The 20647-nt window shown below is 34.1% G+C and overlaps 1 protein-coding gene across 14 annotated transcripts in view; it reads left to right on the plus strand.

Moving 5' to 3' along the window:
* The window catches only part of QKI (QKI, KH domain containing RNA binding), a 331324-nt gene extending 311102 nt beyond the window's left edge, over positions 1-20222 (plus strand). For 4 of the 14 annotated variants that reach the window (XM_073337872.2, XM_073337874.2, XM_073337873.2 and 1 more), the window contains 5 exons: positions 1851-1938; positions 5879-6175; positions 9062-9136; positions 10878-10983; positions 13737-20222. In XM_073337872.2, the coding sequence (XP_073193973.1) occupies positions 1851-1938; positions 5879-6175; positions 9062-9136; positions 10878-10912 (495 nt within the window). In that variant the 3' untranslated portion in view covers positions 10913-10983; positions 13737-20222. The other 10 variants (XM_073337866.2, XM_073337867.2, XM_073337875.2 and 7 more) reach the window with 8 other exon arrangements.
* Positions 20223-20647: the final 425 nt, after the last annotated feature.

Here is a 20647-nt window from a genome sequence, read left to right on the forward strand (position 1 = left end):
TCTTTTTAATCTCCAATAAATGTTATTTTGCCATCTGGATAGTGGAATGCAAGTTAAGAAAATAGCAGTATTGCTGCTAATGGAAAGTGTGTGACATTAATATTGGGAAATTGCAAATTAGACAAAAGAACTATTTTTGCATAGCAAGTGAAAAAACTAACTTAAATGAGCAGCTGTTCCATTACCTTTAGACCAGCAGCAAGGTACTGAACGAAAGATGCTGGAGCTATTATGTGGTAACTTTATTGGTTTGATACTGGATCATAAAATGTTTTAACACATTGGAAACGAGACTGAATGTATTAAAGGCCTCTTCAGGATATCAAAATACAACTTTTTAGAATAAAACACATGAAACAGTACCAGTTTTACTTACTGCTTTTGAGTTATACAAGTATCGAAACTCAGTTCTCTTTTTCCTTCATTTACTTTTTAATGAGGATTGACAATATTATTGTTGACAGTGGGATACATATGGGGGGGGCGGGGGGGAATCTAGACTGAGCCAAATTCCAACAGTAACATAAATGGTGTGAATAACACAGGTGTACCTTAATCAGAAAATGTGTGTATGTGGCAATAAAATGTAATTTACACCTACCTATTCATCATTTTTAGTGACTGTACAAAATGAACTCAATTTAAGATGATTAGGTATTCTGTGGGAGTGAAATTCCAGATCTAGTATAAACAGGTATAATTTTTATTGGAAATCAATAAGTATTGTGCCCTTTTTCGCCAGGGCTGATGTTAGTCATGGAGTTTTGGGTTTGGTGCTTGGATTAAGGCCTTGACCCAGCAAAACAATTCGCATTGACTTTAGTGGAATTACTCACATACTTAGTTAAGTATGTGTTTAAATGTTTTGCAGGAGTGAGGCCTAATTTGGAGGAGGTGAGGCTGCTTTATTATTATACAATCTCTTGTTAGTCACTTTCTAGAACATTCATCTTCCTGATCCCTAGCTTGTAAATTGCACAGGTTTGGCATTCATTAGGAACACAAAATGGTTACAAGTTATACTACTTATTTTTGTTTTGTGACCAGTTTGCATCAGCATTTACATCACTAACTGCTGAATTTCAGGAAACTTGCACCAACTTACCTTTAAGCTTTATTTGGCTGAATTTGGCCTATCTTAGTTCAGAATTAGAAGCTGTTTGTGGACGTGAATGTTGACTTTCAACAGTTGTAGATTTCATGTTCAGAATAGCTACCCAAACTGTATCTTTTTATGTAATATTCAATATCTGGCATAATAAAACACATTAATCTAAGCCCCAATTATTTTTAATTGCATTTTCTGTCATTTAGTCCACCAACCAAATATCTTCTACAAGTATTTGGACGTTAGTGCCTCTTCATTTAAAATCTTTAAATCTGTGTGTGAAAGGCGATTTTAACTTTAGCTCTGCTTTTGTCATTTTTTACTTTTTTTAATTCACTTTTATATGATCATCCAGCAATTAAACAATGTTAATACTTTCAGATCCATGGAGGTTAATAATACACTAATGTTCCCATAAGGTTTATGTGTAATATAAATGTTTCCATCCATTCAGACTCGGAGAAAAGTCTTTTTTTCCCAAAAAGAAAAGGAGTACTTGTGGCACCTTAGAGACTAACCAATTTATTTGAGCATGAGCTTTCGTGAGCACGGAAGCTCATGCTCAAATAAATTGGTTAGTCTCTAAGGTGCCACAAGTACTCCTTTTCTTTTTGCGAATACAGACTAACACGGCTGTTACTCTGAAACCTATCTTTTTTTCCCCTCTCTCAAGTCCTAGGCACAGGTTTGGCTGATAAAATAAAATGTCAGTCTAACTTTCTTTCCTACTTTTCATATGCAGGCAGAGGGAGAAGACAGCCTTAAAAAGATGCAGCTAATGGAACTTGCAATTTTGAATGGCACCTACAGAGACGCCAACATCAAATCACGTAAGCATGACAAAATCCTAGGGGCCGGTAGGAGAGCAGTCGCCACAGGTTTTGTTTCCCAACCTTTCTCCTTTTGGCAAATGCACAGTTGCATATCTTTTGAAGAGACTGAGACAGTGTACTTAGCGCTGTTGCAAATTCAAGACATTTTGATTTTTTTTCTTTCAGTATGTCTGAATTGAAACATTTTTAAATAAGTTTTTATTTTTTAACTCTGCTCAAAGTTAAGCCCTAAAAGCAAGCTTTTTAGGCTGACTACACTTAAAATGCAACAGTGGCACAGATGTAGCAATTCAGTATAGACACGTACTACAGCGACAGGATGGGTTCTCCCATCGCTACAGATATTCCATCTCCCTGAGAGGTGGTAGATAGGTTCAAAGAAGAATTTTTCCGTCATCCAGGCACTGACTTCATTAGGGGTTAGGTTGGCTTAATGAAGTCTGTCAGGGAGGTGGATTTTTCAGACCCATGAGAGAGAGAGAGCTATATTGATGTGACTTTTCAGTGTAGACCAGCTCTTTTATATTTTATAAACTATAGAAGCTATGGTATTCCTCATAATTTAGTTTTTTATTTCTTGCCATATGTAAAAGAGGATAGATTCCTTTTCACCTTTTTTAGAGAGATTTAAGGGAATGTAACAGTTCAAGATAATGTGAATAACATTTTCTGTATTATATTCCTTCCTGTCATCTTGCTTGCATGTTTCCCCAATGTTATGTTTTTCCAGTGATTCATCAACTGATTTCACATGCAAGTTCACAGAGATCAGTGGTGTAATGAGCCCTTTTGTAACAATTCTTCTTCCATTAGATTGATTTGAGCATGCATGTATGTACAGTTTTATACTTTTAAGCTGAATGGCATGCACTTGGTTATCAGAGTACATACGACATGTGCCTGCTATTCTTTATGGTATAAACTCTTTTCTCCATGTTAGAACGTAAAAGCTTGTTAATGAAAATTCAAATTTTTAAAATCTTTCGCAGACCTTTATCCTCACTGATACAGGTGTCAAATGTAAGCAGTCATGTGAACCTTTTCACTAAGGGCATACTGATATTTGCAAAAATTGTCCTCTACGTGCACTTCTGTAACAGATTATAGTGAATGGTGGTTATGTGCAAAACAAACCAATGAGAGATGTAATACCAATTAGATTTGGCCACTTTAACATCTTCAGATGCCATCTGATAAAGGTAACCTGAAGAGAGAGAAGAACTGGATTTATGCCTTTTTTTTCTGCTTTTGGATTTTTTTAAAAAATCTTTAAAGGCTTGGGGTGGGAGAGGGACCTGCTTTTTTCTCTTCCTTAAAATCTGTCAGGAATGTCAAATCTTCCTTTACTGGAAGCCTGTCTTGAAAGACCCAGATTTTGTGGAGGTGAAAGTTTTCCATAATCAAAGGAGCAGAGTAGTTAATCTTTAACAAAAGAGCTTTTCTTCCTACTGCTTATTCTGGCATTTGAGTTAAATTTGTCTTAATAAAAACAAAGCACAGTTTTGAAAATTGTGACTAAAAAACCTGGCCCTGTCACTCAGGTTTCAGTCACTTGATATCTGTGGATTGTAGGCTTTTTCAAAACATAAACTTACACAGGTTTAACAAAGGTTGGTTAACACATGTGCACTGAAATAAGGCCTAGTCTACTCACAAAGGTTGTACTGATTTAACTATATAAAGGTATAATTAAAGCAATGTGACTCCCCAAGTTCTAGTCTAAACTTAAAACTTACTTCAGCATAGCTCTATTTATCAGATGTGGGGGAAAAAACACTCCTCACCCACACTGCTATGGGGACAAAACCCCATGCAGATGCAACTGTGTTGATGTAAGAGTGCTTCAATCAGCATAGCTAACGTTGTTCGGGGAGGCGTTGATCCTTATGGCAGAAAAAGTTTCTGTTGTAGTACATTTTGTCGCACTAGAGGGCTATGCCAGCATACATTCATTCTGTAGTGTAGACATAGCCTTAGTGGGGTTGCAGTTTTACCGATGTGAAAGTGCTTATACCAATATGGATTATTTTCATTTGGGAAGGGAATAAGCTGTACTGATATAACTATGTTCACACTAGGAGTATATCTACACTGCCCACCTTACAGCACGGCCACGGTAGTGATGTGGGCAGTGTAGACACGCTTTATCGCCGGAGAAGAGCTCTCCTGACGATTTAAAAAATTAAAGATATAAATAAATAAATAACATGCGCCCGGTGATAAAATGCTGTCTTTACTGGCGCTTTTCAGTGCTAAAACTTTTCACACCCCTGAACGACAAAAGTTTTAGCACTGAAAGTGGCAGTCTTGGCACAGCCTAGGTTTTTACTGGTATAAGCTGGCAAAACAAAACAAAAAATCACACTCCCAACCAACGTAGTTATACGTTGTGTAGACCAGGCCTAAATTGGATTCATTTCACACCTTGTATTATTTTGGTTTGAATTTTTTAATAAACCAGCCATTAAACCAGTTTAGTTAAACGGATGCAATCCCTTTTGGACACTCTTATATTGGTTTGAGTAGCTTATTTCATTTGAGCTTAAACCTGTTTCTCACTGACTTAAGGTAAACCAAAATAAGAATAAAAACGAGGACAGCTTATGCCCAAATAAATTTGTTAATCTCTAAAGTGCCGAAAAGACTCCTCGTTGTTTTTGCTGATACAGACTAACATGGCTACCGCTCTGAAACCTCTCAAAATAAGAATGCCCATGCAGCAGTTTAACTAGAGCTTGTTCAAATTTTCAGTTTTTTCATCAGAACAATTTCTAGCATTTTTTAATTTTGAATAGATATTTTGAAATGTAACAATTTTCAATTTTTCTTTTCATTTTGACTTATCAAAAGCCTGAAAACCCAGAAACAAAAATGGAAAACAGAAATTTTTCAGTTTCCAGAAAACAAAACAAAATTTAAGACTACATGAAATACAATTTTTATTTCATTTCAAAAACTTCCACAGAAAACCTGAAAATTTTCTGTCAAAAGAATTCTAAAGGGCATTTTTCCAGTGAATTTTTTTCCAGGAAAACTTTGGATTTTCCAACCAGCTATGGTTTAACTAAATCATTTTAAAAGCACTCTTTAAGTTAAACCATTGCAATTCTGCTTTTACACAAGCCCATAAAATCTAAGCTTGAGGGTTGACCCCACGAGAGTTAAAACCTGTCTACATTGGGTGCTAAAACATTTTAAACAGCATTTAATTAAAATGTGTTAGCTCCACTTTTTTTTTTAAGTACTTTTTTTCCCTAACCTACGCTTCCAGGAAACAGTGTCAAAAACCCATGACTTTTCTAATGTAAAATAGAGGTAGGGGGAAAAAACTTTATTCTTGAGAAAGTGGGGTGGGGGATATCACCTTTTGGACCTATTTCATTCATCACAAAGAATCAAAACGGGACACCCACAATTACTTGGTCACCTTTAACCCCAATGATCCTGGGGAGGGTTATGTATTTTGAAATAGAATTTTAATATAAACAAAAGTATTATGAAACCATTTTCCATTTTGTATGAAAACTCTGCATAACTGACTATCTGTGGATTCTATAGTTGCACTATATTTTACATTCCATGTATGATTACAAGAGTATTTTCCGTGTATCTCCTGCATGCATGTCAGTCTCATGCAGTCTTGAAAGCATAGGTAAAAGAAACATGATTTAAATTGAGCTTTTGTGCTATATAACCTGTTTTAGAAATCTGTTTTATAATGGCTTTCTTTATTTTGCATGTTCATACTTAATCACACTGAGAAATGGAAAGCTGTTTGCATTTGAATGGTGTGCTTTGGCACTGTGTGATCAGCGCATGTACTAATGATTTCCTTTTATTTTTCTTCTTTCCTACTTTTTTCCCCTTTTTTCCTATTCTTTTCACGTTTTGTACTGCTATCTCCATACTTTCTTCTAAATTTCTTTGCTTACTGTAGCAGCCCTTGCCTTTTCTCTTGCAGCGACAGCCCAGGCTCCAAGGATTATTACTGGGCCTGCGCCTGTTCTACCCCCAGCTGCCCTGCGTACTCCTACGCCAGCTGGCCCTACCATAATGCCTTTGATCAGACAGATACAGACCGCTGTCATGCCAAACGGAACTCCTCATCCAACTGCTGCAATAGTTCCTCCAGGACCTGAAGCTGGCTTAATTTACACACCCTATGAGTATCCCTATACACTGGCACCAGCGACATCAATTCTTGAGTATCCTATTGAACCTAGCGGCGTATTAGGTAAGTTTCTCTACTAAGATGATTAACTGAATTGTAGATCATTTTTCTTAGAATGTCTTATTGTGTCTTTTACTATTGTATGACTTGAAAAGCGTGAGTCAGTGGTTCATTGAAACTTTGTTTTTGAAAGAGAGCTCTGACCCAATTTTGTTTCATTTAAAGACTCATAAATTGCCCTGGAAAAAGTGCATTGAATAAGTGCAGCTCTATATTTGTTTTATATAGATTGCTAAATTCATATGTCTTTAAAAGATCAATATTTATTTTGGAGGATTTTTAATTTTTTTAAAACAAAATTCTGTGTTTATTTCAATCAATTTGTAATACATTTGTTTTTTGTAGTGCTATCAAATGAAAACCTCTTTTAGACCAGAATAAAAGCAAATAGAAATTGAAAAACATAGTTAATATAAATATTTTATACTGTCCCCAATGGAAAACTTGAATGTATTTTCCTAAATTGTAAATAAATTTACAATAATATTTAAAGGGGATCATTTTTAATTTTGCACAATATTTTGTGGTATCAAACAAGTCTTGGAAAAAACTAAAAATATAGTTTCAGTTGCTAGATCTGATAAATTAATCCAGTGGCAAGAACCTATGAATCTGTCTTTAAGCAGAAAACAAAATAATAGTTTCCGTAAATCAACTTAGTTCTTTTAAGATGTGACTGGAGAACAGTGCAATTAGAAACATTACTGACTCCTTTTTATAGAGTTGACTGAAATGCTAATCATATCTGGTATTTCAGTCCATTGACTTGCTAGATCAAGGCTAGAATACATCTGCTGTTTATAATGCAGTTAACCAGTCAATATAAAACAAACTGTTTCAATGCCATTTCTCTTCTCTCTACTCCCTCCAGAATTTAAATAATCTTTCCTCTCTGGTTCTTTTACTGAATTGTATATGACCTTGGTGCTGCATGATTTTGTTGTAACTTATAAGACTTTGATTTTTAAAGTTTGTTCAGCAGAAGTTATTGATTTACACAAATTCTAAAAGTCTCTAATGAACGTTGGACACTAAGATTCTAAGTCAATATCTTGTTGAAAGAAACACAAAAAGCCAATGCTCAATGAAGTGAATACTAGTAGATGCTCTGTGTATGTGTGTATGCATGTGTGTTTACATGTCCTTTCGGCATTGTAGATAGGAAAATGTACTTTTTTTTGTATTTAGTCATTTATTTTCTATTTTAGCACTAGTCATTTTTTAAAAAACATGTAATTGGTCAAAAGAATGCAGTCAAGAATAGCTTATTTCTATTGCGTAATCTCTGAAGTAGCCAAAAAATGATGATAAATAAATTAGTAACCGTGTAACTTTATACCTTTTTGGTAATCTTTTCCATTTTATTAATAATCTCTCCTGCAACTCTGTGCATGTTATTTTTTCCACCTATGAATCCTCTGTGCTGGCACTTACAGGGTCTATTGAGGTAGTTTCACTGGGGTAGGTATCATTGTAGCCACCGGCTAAGTCCAGTAACAAATCTCTCTGTCTGATGTAGTTGAGCAGTAAAGAAATAATGATGCAATGTGTCACTGAATGGTAATAATTTGATACAATACAGAGAGTTTTTATGAATTTCAGGCAAGGTTTTTATATAACAAGAATGGGGAAGGGGAAAATAACTACCAAAAAAAAAAATGTGAAAAATGTGCATGTATCAGAATCCTTCCTGCATAGTCAGTGTTGCTTAGAGCACAAAAAAATAATGTAGAGTAGGGCTGTCTAAGCAAATGCCCTTTTGGCTGACAACTGAGAATGAGTTTTCACTAAAGAACTTCAATTATAATACAAAGTAACCTGTGCAATCTAGAATTACTGATTCTAATATGTGCTCTATCATTTGAGCAATGAAATTGAAAGTAACTTGTGCGTTGCTGACAGAACTGATATATTTAAAATGGTTCGTTGTTGAGTTTTAACTTCTAATATATATGTTATATATATATATTTTGCCCATTTGTATGGTGAACGATTTAGGAATATTAAAGCAATTCCCTTAAAAATTACAAATGGTGGGTGGTGGTGGTGGTTATGGGAAAGTCGGTATCAGTGTCAAATCTTAGTTGGCAACTAATTTTTAATTCCCTTCCTTTTATCTGTAGGTATGGCTTTCCCAACGAAAGGCTAAGAATTCAAGAACGGTCTTAACTGAACCCTCATCAGATCTGAATTTAACAAATGCTTAGTTTCAGCAGTCTTGAAAAAAAGTAGCCTAGCAGTCAGTGACTTACTTGCACTTTTTTTGCACATAGATATAAAATAAAATAGTGCTATTAATTTGGTTTAGTCTCTATTACAGAGTAGCTGTAATTTATGAGTGTATAGTAGTATACTGACTGCTAAGTGTTCTATTCTGTGTGCTTTACTAATCACCTAATTCATTGCAGTTCATACTTTATTGACTTAAAGTTTAAAACTACATCTGTAGGCATGAAGAATTGCTTTAAAACTTTTTTTAATGATAGAAACTGGAAGTGGTCTTAAGGGTAGCAAATAATTGTCAGTATTAAAGATGGCATTATTTAAAGTAGTGCTGCTGCAAGAAAGGCACTTCAGTGAATATGGGACTAGTAAAGCTTAAATGTTCTTGGATCTAATTAGATTTCGTGAAATACTGTAATGTTGGGATTGAAAATGAGTGGATTAAACAGGTTAAGGCCAGGATGTTTGAAATAAATGCAATATTAATCTGCACAGATATACTTCATATATTAAAGTTAAGATTTGAAACTACTGTGCCTTAACTTGTTGCTTTCTTAAAATGAATTTTGTAGTAAATGATCACTTAAATCCATTTTGCTAAACCTGCTGTTAATGTTTATCTTTGAATGTTTTCTAACTTTGTCTTGGTAATTGCAATTTAACTAGGTGCGGTGGCTACTAAAGTTCGAAGGCACGATATGCGTGTCCATCCTTACCAAAGGATTGTGACCGCAGACCGAGGTTAGTTTAGTTCTGCAGTTCTTTTTTATAAGAAATGCTTTGAGTGTACATGAAATTTGCAACACCACAGCTGGTTAACCAAATACCATATTTTGACCCATTCATTAATATTTTTTTCTCAAAAATCTAAATAGTGACTATTTTAGAGCTTTGGAATCGCTTGCAATTTTAAAGACATTGTGTAAACTTCTTTAGCTTTCCCATCTATTAAAATATATAAATCATGTGATATGTTTAAAATGCTATAACTGATTTCCTTTATAAGAACTATATAAGATTCAGCTTTATCAGGAAATAAGAGTTTAGTGCTACATTAATTAATTGATTTTCCCGTCAAACTTGCTCTTTTAATTGGTGTGGAAATATCAGATTGGTGTTGCAAAAATAAAATGAATGGATGGGTGCTTAATGAGAAGGAAGTAAAGAAATAAATGCCCCCTGTCTGGAGAAAACTGAAGATTTAGATTCCTTTTTTCTAATAAACTATTTGAGCCACTGTACTGTATAACTCTAAAGAAGATTCATGTTCTCAGATATCTAACTTAATTCAACAAAATAAGGACTGTGAAGATAATACTTCAAAAGTTTGTTGGGTTTGAGTCAGTAAAGGCAATATTCTTTTATGTTCTTTTGCCAAAATGGATTTCTTGGTATTTGTCATTTGCTGCTAAAATACATTGTCTGAAGAAGAAGCAACTTTTGAAGTCCTGTTGGTGAGATGACATCCAGTATTTGGACATCTCTCTTAACTAACCAATGAATGGAAAATAAATCTTCATTTTTCTCCAGTTCATCAAATGTAACTTACCATCTGTGTATGCCCTTGGACCCTTGAATGAATTACTTAAGCTTATTAAGAAAAGAGATGTTTTCGGTTTATTGACATTGGACTGTTGACTAGGAAGCAGTGCAGGTTGAGCACTGGAACACCCACCTCTTATCCCAGCTCTGCCACTGACTCCCTGTGTGAGTCACTTAACCTTTCTGTGTATGTTTTCCCATCTATAAAATAAGGATGATGATTAATCCCCACAACACCCCATGAGGTAGGGAATTATGTTTGTACAATGCTTTTGAAGATGCAAAGTGTTTTGAAATTGCTCAGTGTTGTTATTCTAAGGACCTATTCTCAGCAAAATAGGATATCCACAGGTTTCCTTGATTTGATATACTTAAGGCCAAATTCAGGTGACAGGCATGTCTACTCCTAATAGAGAATTTAGCCTACACTCCACCTCTCTCATTCTGTTGATTCGTTAAGATCTGTGACAGATTACCATATATAAGGAGGACACCATGGACACCAATATCAGAGAAAGGGGCTCTCTAAGTTATTTATTATATTTTTTGTAGTGCCTTTACCTTTTAATGCTTTATAAAAGGCAGAAGCTGATATATAAAAACTATACAGTTATCTGAAAAATTGCTTCTCCCCTTATATCCCATCACAGTGGTTATAGTCTGCTAGGTGGTGGTTGTTCGTTGAAAGATGGGCAGCAGGGCATTTCTATACAAGGCCCATGTCTCTAGAATCTGCTCCTACTGATGGTCTCTCAGAGTCCAGATTTGGTGTCCTTCATGCCACAGTTGAAAAGCTTATTTGTTTAGGCAGATATTTCCCTGGAACAGCTGGTGACCAAATCATTGTAACAGGGCATGGAGTTTTTTTAATCTATTGGTTACTTTATTTTAATTGACCAATGTAGTATTTACTAATTTTGTTGTTTTTAATTCGTGTCAGCTGTTCAGCTGCCTTGGCAATGGTTGCAACTATAAATCATTGAACTGAAAATAATAAATATTGGAATCACCTCACCTTCTACTGAAACACAGCCACTTCTTTGATGGTAAATTGTCCATATGTATAGCTCTTCAAAGTTAATTTGTATGTTTTAAAAAAGAATACACAGAGCTATTTTCTCATGGAGACCATACATGGTTCTGTGACCTGTATATTTTTTTATATTAAAACTATGCTGATAATTTCTGATGAATAGAGTTCTTAATTACCCTTAGCAACTTACATTACAAACCATAAGTTGCGCAAAGATATTTTTAAAGACTGTACTTCATTTTATTTCAAATTTTAAAAAGCAGACTCAGTGCACACTCTTTGAAGATTTAGAAGAGGGGTAGGTTTTGGAAAGAATACCTTTTGGCATACTACAAATATTTTACATAGAGGAGGTTAATGCAAGTTTTAAAAATTTGCTGTAAAATTAAAATACCAGAAATTGATCAACACTTGCCATGTGCACCTTCTGTGCAATTCATGACACACATTTTGATTAATTTGCCATCATTGGTATTTAAAAAACAATGTCAGCAAACCGAAATAGTAATTTTTTCAACATGAAAGCATTTTAAACAGTTGTTAAATATCACTAAAATAAGTATGCATTCATTGGGTCTAAGATTACAAAAGACTTTTAAACTGGTTCTCATATTATATAGTACTACTGTATTCGCTCTTTGAGTATGTTTTTCGTTTTTTACATAGTTTTTTAGATATAAGCACTGCATTTAAAACAAGAGCCCCCAAACATGTAAATGTGTTATTCTTATAACCAAGCATTTAGAATTGGTGAAGGGTTGACAAGTATAGTTAATTTCTACTAAGAATAAGATCCCGCTCTATAAATAATCCAAAACTGAATTTGATTCATATAATAGAGAGACTGACTGATTTAATTGTAATAAACTGTAAATGGTGTTGCACAGTTGACAAACCTGTGTGTACTGTAGAAGGCCAGGGACTTGGCAGAGGATGTATCACAGGTGTTCTGGTATCTTAAAAAGGTAGCTTACGTTGATTATATACTCCACAAGAAATGTTAATCCTGATAATTTTTCTGAATGTTTTTATCAAAACCAACTGTCACATAATTTATATATAAAATTTTAATACCATTTTAATCAAAATTGCAATCAGTATCAAAAATGCTTTAAGATTCTGTGTTTTTTTTCGTATACCTGTAAAGTGGTGAGATGGTGCCACATTAAATATTTATTTTTTTTTTTGCTTATATTTGCAACAGCAGTTTTAATTTAAACAAAATCCCACTTAGCAGAATTTTGAAGAAGTTCAGGGAACATGTGGTCTCATTTAAGTTACAGTAGTAATTTTTTAGTGTTTATAAACTGTATCCTAAATGATAGGCCATAGAAACCATTTTTATTATGTGAAGGTAAACCAACCCATGATACAGATCATTAAAAATATGCTATCTGTGAACATTACACCTACTGGATTTCATTTTATGAAATGGCACAAATCTGACTTTGCACTGAATACCTTTCTCACTTTCATCTCCTCTGCCTTAGTCAGAATGGCAACAGTACAAAAACTCTATCAAACCTCAGAATTTATTAGATATGATTAAGCTGTTGAACAAGTCTTAAAAATTGTACTACTGTTAAGTGGACCAAGTTTGGTGAAGGAGAATGTGAGAGAGAATGATTAAAGAAGGAACAGCTCAAGAACATTGGGAATGATAACTTTCCACTTGAGAACTTTTTTATGTTTTACTGTAATTTTTTGTTTTTGTTTGTGTTTTTTTTTGTTTGTTTTTTGCAAAAGAAAATAGTATTTACAGGTGGCTTCTTTTAAAATATAAAAATATAAAGCAGGAATGTATATGAAATGTCAGATTTTATTGTATTTGCAGAGTATTAGCTTTGAAAATGAATAAAGAAAGCTGTCTGTAGTTTTAAAATGCCTTATTAGTATCAATTAGATACTTTCTCTATTTTTTGATGTACTTAGAGCTTTTGAAGTATAGAATTTAAAATGGCAAGACTTTTACAGTGTTTACATGCAAGTGCATTTTAAAAGCGTCCTATGTGTAAAATAGTATTTTCAACAGGAAAATGCTGGCTAAAGTAATAGGCTTAGCCTTTACCTGGTTTCCATGATGATGCCTACACTGCTAGACTACAGTTTAGTATTGCTTTGTATCATGAGGCCAAGAAATTCCGTGTTGTTTGTAAATAGAATAATTGAAAAGCAATAAAAATTTTATTGAACAAAAGAAACCTTGTTTGGCCCATAGTTTATGTTAACCCAAATTGTTTATGAAAATTCAGATTCCTTAGATTCATTTCTTTTAACAAACAGTTATTAATAATCACATCCATCATTAATAGTTGCTTTAATGCTTGCACCTGGGGAAATACTAATGCTTAATAGCAGTCAGATACTGATTCTTTGCGCTGACTGTTGTTTCAAAATTCTTTTACCAAGTTCAAAAAACTGTTCATTGTTTTTGTTTTCCAGTTTCCTTCATCGACTGCTACTAACCATTAGTTGTTAGTTGTATTTTATTTCTATTTTTTCCTGTTAACCAGTTTTGTGGGAGTGGGCTTCTCCTTCACATGTTCAAATCATGATACAAGGCTGTCATGATTTTATTGCATTCTGTAGATGGTGTCAATCAGTGCGTCAGAATTAAACATGCTTGTTTTTTTATTAGTTGTGATTAGTTTTCATGTTGTCATTAAGCCGTCACTAGCTGAAACTAATCTCTTCTCTATCTTTTCTTTCTCTTTTTTGTTTTTTTTATTTTGATTTTTTGTTTTTGTTTTGTTTCTAACCACCCAGCCGCCACCGGCAACTAACCTATGACCTTCTGACCTCTGAACTCTTCACCCAATGATGACCTGACCATGCCTGCCTGCTGATCAGTTAACTGGTAATCGCCTTTGCTTGCCTGTCTTCAGTGCAGCGAGCTGAGGCACTTGTCCGTTCGTCTTACCATCTAACAAAAAAGACAAAGAAATTGTTGTCCTCCAACTCAGCTTTTTTTTCCTGTTTGGGTGAAAGTGGTTCTAGAACCTGCACTGAATAGTAGTAAAGCAATAAGGTCCAATTCATCCCTCAGCACTGATCATCCTTTAGTGTCCCACCCTAAACGAACGGTAAGAAGGCCTCACTTAAGTGATGGAGACAGATGTCCCTTAACTACCCGATGACAGAGGCAGTTACTGTGAGCGACTTCTAGGAATCTTTTTCTTCTATAATGAAGTCAAAGCTCTCTTTGAATGTACTGTGTGATGATGCATCATGCATGAACCTTTGGTCAGGGATGTCATTGGTGAAGGGAGTCCAAAAAGTATTCAAAATTTGACTTGCTGTTTAGTCACTCACTACCAGTGCCCTCAAAGGGCAAAAGTTGCAGCCTTTTTCTATTGCCTGCCAAATTGGATGTTTTGAAAGAACGTGTGCCATGAAAGATAGATTTCAATGAATTTTCAGAACTATGTTAATACAAAGAACAAAACAGCAACACTATGACAGCAAAATCTGAGTTAAGATTACTTTAACCGTATTTAAACTTTCTTAAAAGATTACATGAGAACAAGGTACATGCATTATGTGTCACGTTACTGGGCAAACTGTTCAAATATTTTTTTTAAACCTCCCTGTATAGAAAAATTTCATTAAGGATGTAAAAGCCATGCTTGCCTATTTGCTGTATACATGTAATGAAATTGTAGATAAAGTGTAGTCCATTGAAACAAAATGAACAAAAAAGTAGATACTTTTACTATACAAGGGTGCTGGTGCAGAAAAAATATATTTTTGGAAATGTAGCATTTTATACTTTCAAGTGTTATTAAAAAAGAAAAAAAGAACAAAGAAACAACCCTTTATTTCATTAAATGATTTTTTCTGGTGGTTGTCAAGAAACAAAAGACCAAAAGAGCCTTTTTGTCTTTCTTTTTTATTTTTTAAGTATTGGAATAAGTCTAAAGAAAAGAAAGTGCCTTATTTTCTTCATGGTCATTTAGTCAAATGTCTCGTATAATCAGCTCCTCCCTCAGACAACAAGTTAATGCATGCCACTTAGTCGCCCAGTATGTGAAAAGAAGCTGGGAAAGGAAGACAAATGAGTTGACCGTTTGAAATACCTGATTTTTGCCATATTAGCATGATGCAACTTTGCCAAATCTTATAATGTGAAATGTTGGATGATTTTTCTATCAAATGCTGGCCCCCATTAGTTTTGCAACATTTTCACCATCTCAAACCATAGTTAACACACATTTTGTTTCATGTACTTGCTCAACCAAAGGGTTCTGACTCATTCTAAATCAGAGCATTAGCTGACAAATGTTTATAAGGCAGCAAGTGCTCCTTTTTGTTCAGGGGATGGCGTGGAGTTGTCTTGATTTCAAATATTGACAAGTATATCAGACCTTATACTTGTCCACAGAAAAAAGTTTGATGGATAATGAAGTTGAACATGTTTAACTTTTTTTAAGTCTGACCTAAGCATGTCACAGTATTTTGTAAGCAGCTCCCACGGTGTCAAATAGTATATAAGATATTCATTTCTCATCAGCCCCTGCTTGATTAATATTGATTGTTTGTTGCTTTTTATTCAAAAGAAGAGCAGGAAAGACTCATTAACTATTTTTTTAAAAATTCATCTATAGTTCAGTATTATCTTCAAGCGCCACATGAAATTAATCTAGCTAGACCAGCATAACAGCTGAGAAGCTTTTTTGAAAGTGTTGAATTCTGAAAATATTGAGCAAGTATCAGTTTGCTAATGGCTCAGTATTAGACTTGGCAAATATCAGGTGATAATTTATTTTCCCTCTTGTCAACTTATTCTCCTCCTGCAAACCTTCATAGCTTCCAAATCAAAGGTCAATAGTAAGCTAAGAAAGAGGGCTTATGGTTTAAGCACCTGTATGGTGACCTCATCTAACATCTTGTCTCACCTGGAAACAATTATCAGTTTATTTACTATGCAATAGACATTCATCCTTTTGTATTCAGCTAGCTTTTGTTTATCGTGCCACCAGCTTTGTCTTCCTGTTACACATACAGTTGTTTTGACTTAATTTACAGTATATATGCTGTGCCATTTTGATTTGTTTGTTTGGTTGAATAAACCTGCGACACTCAAACATTTGAAAAGAGATTTGCTAAAACAATACCAGTATTTGATCCAGATTTCATCTCAACTATGATAAACCTGGACATTTTAGATGTTTATCAAATGGGGGAAAGTTAAGTGTATGAAATAGAAGTGTGACATGTAATAGTAATGTTTGCTCTGAATGAACAAACTTTTGAAAACATAGTTGACAAAATTTTGGATCAACTTAAAAAAAAAAAGCATGACTTTTGAAATCTCTGAATGCCTTGGTTCTCAGTATTATAATTCTTTATTGAATTTTTCTTTATTAAAATATGTAGTTTTAAGACTTCTTTCTGACAGTATTATGTAATTTTTTTAGAGTGGGTAGATGGGAGTGTCGCTTGTATGTAACAGTACAGATGACATGTATTTGTCTATTCTTTATTATCTTAGTATTTTCATGCTGTGTATGTATCATAACCAACCTATTGCCTATGAGAAACATGTAAGATAATGTATTTACAGCCATTGTTACAAGTTTATAATGTATTTTTCTATCTTGTTTTATATGTATGTTATATAAAACATTCAATTTTTTTCCTGATTGAGAAAAAAAGGATACAAAAATGCAAAACCCACAATTTTGATAACTGAAAATTGCCAATTGTTTTGCAGTACTTTATTATATTGGGAGTGTTGTCTTTCTTGGGCTTTTAGTTAGCTACTGGATGAATACATAAGACATATTTGGGTTTTAGTTGGGTTTTTACATAGCTTGCATTTTAATTCTTTGGTTCTTTGCTGTTTCTATTAACCCATAGCATTATTTTAATAAATGTTATAATATCAACCTACTAACTCTGGACTATGTCTGTTTATTAACCATTACGTGTTTAATTAAAATAAAACAAACAAAGACAGAAGAATGTAAAGTCTTGAGTTACTGGACTAACCCTGAAAAACGTGACCACAGATAACACATGACTTGTATTTATGTTGTTTGTCGGCTGACATTCTGCACACTACTATTAAATTGGCTTTTGGTCATTCTGGCCTTTACCTTGGGGGTAGGTAGAATAGAGATGGGAACAAAGTAGTATTATTTGAAGCATTCTTCTTGTAGTCTTGCCACTTGCCTTTTAGCATCTGCATTACTAATTCCACACGTTACTTTTTCTTTCTCTAAAATAATCACTGTCAGCTCACAGCAAAAGAGCAAAGATGCCAGTATATTGGTAAATCATGTGATGGTATACCCAGAGAAACCAGTTTGATTCTTCGTTGAACCATTTTGACGTCACAGTAAATCTCATTGAAATTTGCCATTCGTTACTTAAAGCACCTGATTCGGTGTCACACATCTTGTGACTCTCTTCTATTTTGTATAAGCACACATTACTACTGGACTATATTGATTGTGTATATGAAGCAAGGAACCGATTTTTTTCCTCCGGCGTCACAAAGGTTTTCTTTCAGATTGCTTTATTTCCTATTTGACATACTCTTTATGTAACTTTTTTTGTACTTCTGTAGTCTGTCATTATCACCTCGCTCAGGGGAGTACAACTTCTGAAAAGCCAAAGATCAAGCTGGATCATTTCCTAATGACTACAGAAAGTACAAAATACTAAACCTGTTGTACTAGATTACTGAGAAATAGCCATTTCAAATACCAGAGCTCTTTACCTGTGATCTCGATCCCTGTGGATGATCGTAGCAACACGAATGCAGAGAATTAAATGGTGAAAACACAGTAGTAAATAAGTGTTGTTTCTGAGCTTTTATACAAATGACTTTTACAGAGGAAACTTCATATTAAAATTTTCTACTATTTAAAGTCTTGTTTGTAGCTGGTTAGGTCTCCCAGATTTGTGATCTTAAATATACAATAATTGCCAGCTGTTGCCTTGGGAGACCCTTGATGCACATCACTTATTTCTCTGATATAGAGAGTTTACATTTCTGTGAACTAACAATCTACTTGCCTGGGAATAAAAATTCAGATGAGGAATCAGCATCTGTTCAAAACTGAGGGGGGGGGGGTTCCATTCGTTATAAGTTTTAATTTACATCTCTCAGAATCCTTGTAATAAAGTTTTTATTTTAAAAAGTGAAAAGTTCTCACAATTTTTTAAGAAGTTGGTTTTAATTTTATGTAGAAAAATTGGACGTAGCACTACTTAATCAGTAGTGTGTGCATTAATTTGCTGGGCATGTTGATATACAACTAGATTTTTTTTAATACCCATTTAAACATCTAGTTTAACTTACAGAACTGTACAGATGCAAATAGAGAAAATTGATACATCTAGAACAAGTTACACGTGTACAAAAAAAAAGTACTTTTGGGGGCCATTGACTGCTTATTCTATGAATGCATTGCTATCCAAAAATTCAATGAGACGGGGGGGGGGACGGACTCATAGTGGATAAAATCAAAAACTTATGATTCAAATAATGTGACATCATATCTGTGAATTTAGAGTTATATTGAAAATGCTCAAAATGTTTGAGACAGGACAAGTGTTTAAACTTCGAGAAGTCTACAAATTTTATTCAAACTTCCTGGGTGCGACTAGACTGGTTACAATTTTATGATAGCAAAATATCTTTGTTCCAGGGGCAACTAGTTGGATGTTTGTGATACATCTTCATGATCTTTTATTATCTATGAACTACTGTCATAGTTTGCCCACCGTGGGCATTTTCATCTCATTCTCAATTATACATAGTAATGAACATTTGCCCAGAAGAGAACTGGGGTTTTGGGTTTGGTTTTTTAAACTGAAGGAAAACACTAAGCCTTAAAAGCAAAATAACTCTTTTTACACAAATTAATGTGACTATTGAACATAAGTGCCGGTCTCGATGTACATAGCTAAGTGCTTAACTAAAAATATTGTCAACTATAAAAAGGCAGCAATTTAAGATGAATTTCTGGCCCTGGAGCTTGATAACTTCAGTGTTGCTGTACTGTTAAAGTTTTTTGTGTGTTTAATTCTGGAGGAGCAAAATGTCTTTCAGATTTTAAAAAAGGCATGTATTCAAGCAAAGCTACAGCACCAGTTCCTTCCAGCAAAATGGAGTCAATCTAAATAAGTATATTTGTATTTACATTTAATTTACATTTTTATGCAAATGTAAACAGAAGTACAAGAAACCCCTTTTAAATAAATACTGGATGAAGCAATATACTTTTAAAAAACAACACTTCAGAAAATCGGCCTCTTGGAGAATAATCTTACTGTGCATCAGACCAAAATATGTTTCATAGAGAGTCCCCACACTTAAAGTATCTTTTGTGCAGATATTTAACCAGTTTTAGATTACTAATCACTATTTACTAATATACTATTTGAACAGATCTTTTAACAAGTTAATGTGTAAAAATCCACTTATACATAATATAACAAGCTAAAATTGCTTCATTTCCAAATCACACCCTTTAATCTATGGGGACCACTGGAAAGTTTTCTGCACTGCAAAATGCTGTAGGAAATGCACACTAAGGTATGTTGCTATCGAATAAAAAAGAATGCAGAAAAATACAGCTGTATGAAACTTTCTTATGTATCTGGATAATTAACGGGCACTCTAAATGGCACATTACACAACGAAGTCCTTGTCACGCTTTTTACAAACATTCCTGAGGTGCAAGTGTGTAATTTTATTTGGAATGCCTAGTTTATTTGTAATAATCTTTGATATAGAGATATGTTTTGTGAAATAATATATTAATGGTATACTGTTTTTCAATTAAGCATATGAACCATTACACTGACGTGGTAATCAATGTTGAATCAAACTGGTTAACAAAAGCACATTGGTCTCCTTCCTGTGTGCCTGCTCACTGATTGCAGGTGGTATAGTTCCACATTGGAGGTGGGTCTCATGTGCAGCAGATGGTTACTTGCTGTATTAGCTTCTTGGTGCCAGCAGTTTGGGTGTCCATGGTTGACAACAGACTGCATTGGGAGAAATTTGACTCCCAGGGCGAAAATTAAGTTGCATCTAAAAAACTATTAGAGAAGAGTGAATAGAATATATATCCTTTCTGACTTGTATTGTGGCAGTTTGTGTGAAACATTTACGGTTTTGTTTGTACAAAATAATGTATTTTGAGGGGGAAAATAGACATTGCCAAAACACATGTAAATAAAAACACCAAGTATGACTGTACATGATGATGTGCAATAAAATAACTGGAAAAAGTGCATGTACTTTATCCTCAAAAGCCAATTGGAAGCTACCGATGCTGCAACTATAGTTTTATTTTCTGAAAAGTCACATTTTATTCTGTATCTAAACAGCAGAATAAAGAATCTACATTTTTCACACTTCACTGTTCATTAATGCTGTTAGCAATGTTATGAGAGAGGTTGCTTTTTGAAGTGATTTAAAATTTTGTTATGATCCGACTACCTGGATATCACCTTTTACTGAAGAATTGCTGTTGTATTGCTTTGGTTACAATTAGAGACGAGAAAAAGTTAATGAGTACAAATTCACGCATACAGTATACATCTGCATTTGGATTTGCAAGCACACTAAAATTGAGCAACTTGGATTCTACCAAATTCTGAAAACATTATAGTTGCTTGAATATTATAATTACCAGACTGTTAGTCAACATAAAAGG

Source organism: Lepidochelys kempii, chromosome 3 (assembly GCF_965140285.1).
Source record: "Lepidochelys kempii isolate rLepKem1 chromosome 3, rLepKem1.hap1, whole genome shotgun sequence".
Lineage (NCBI taxonomy): Eukaryota > Metazoa > Chordata > Testudines > Cheloniidae > Lepidochelys > Lepidochelys kempii.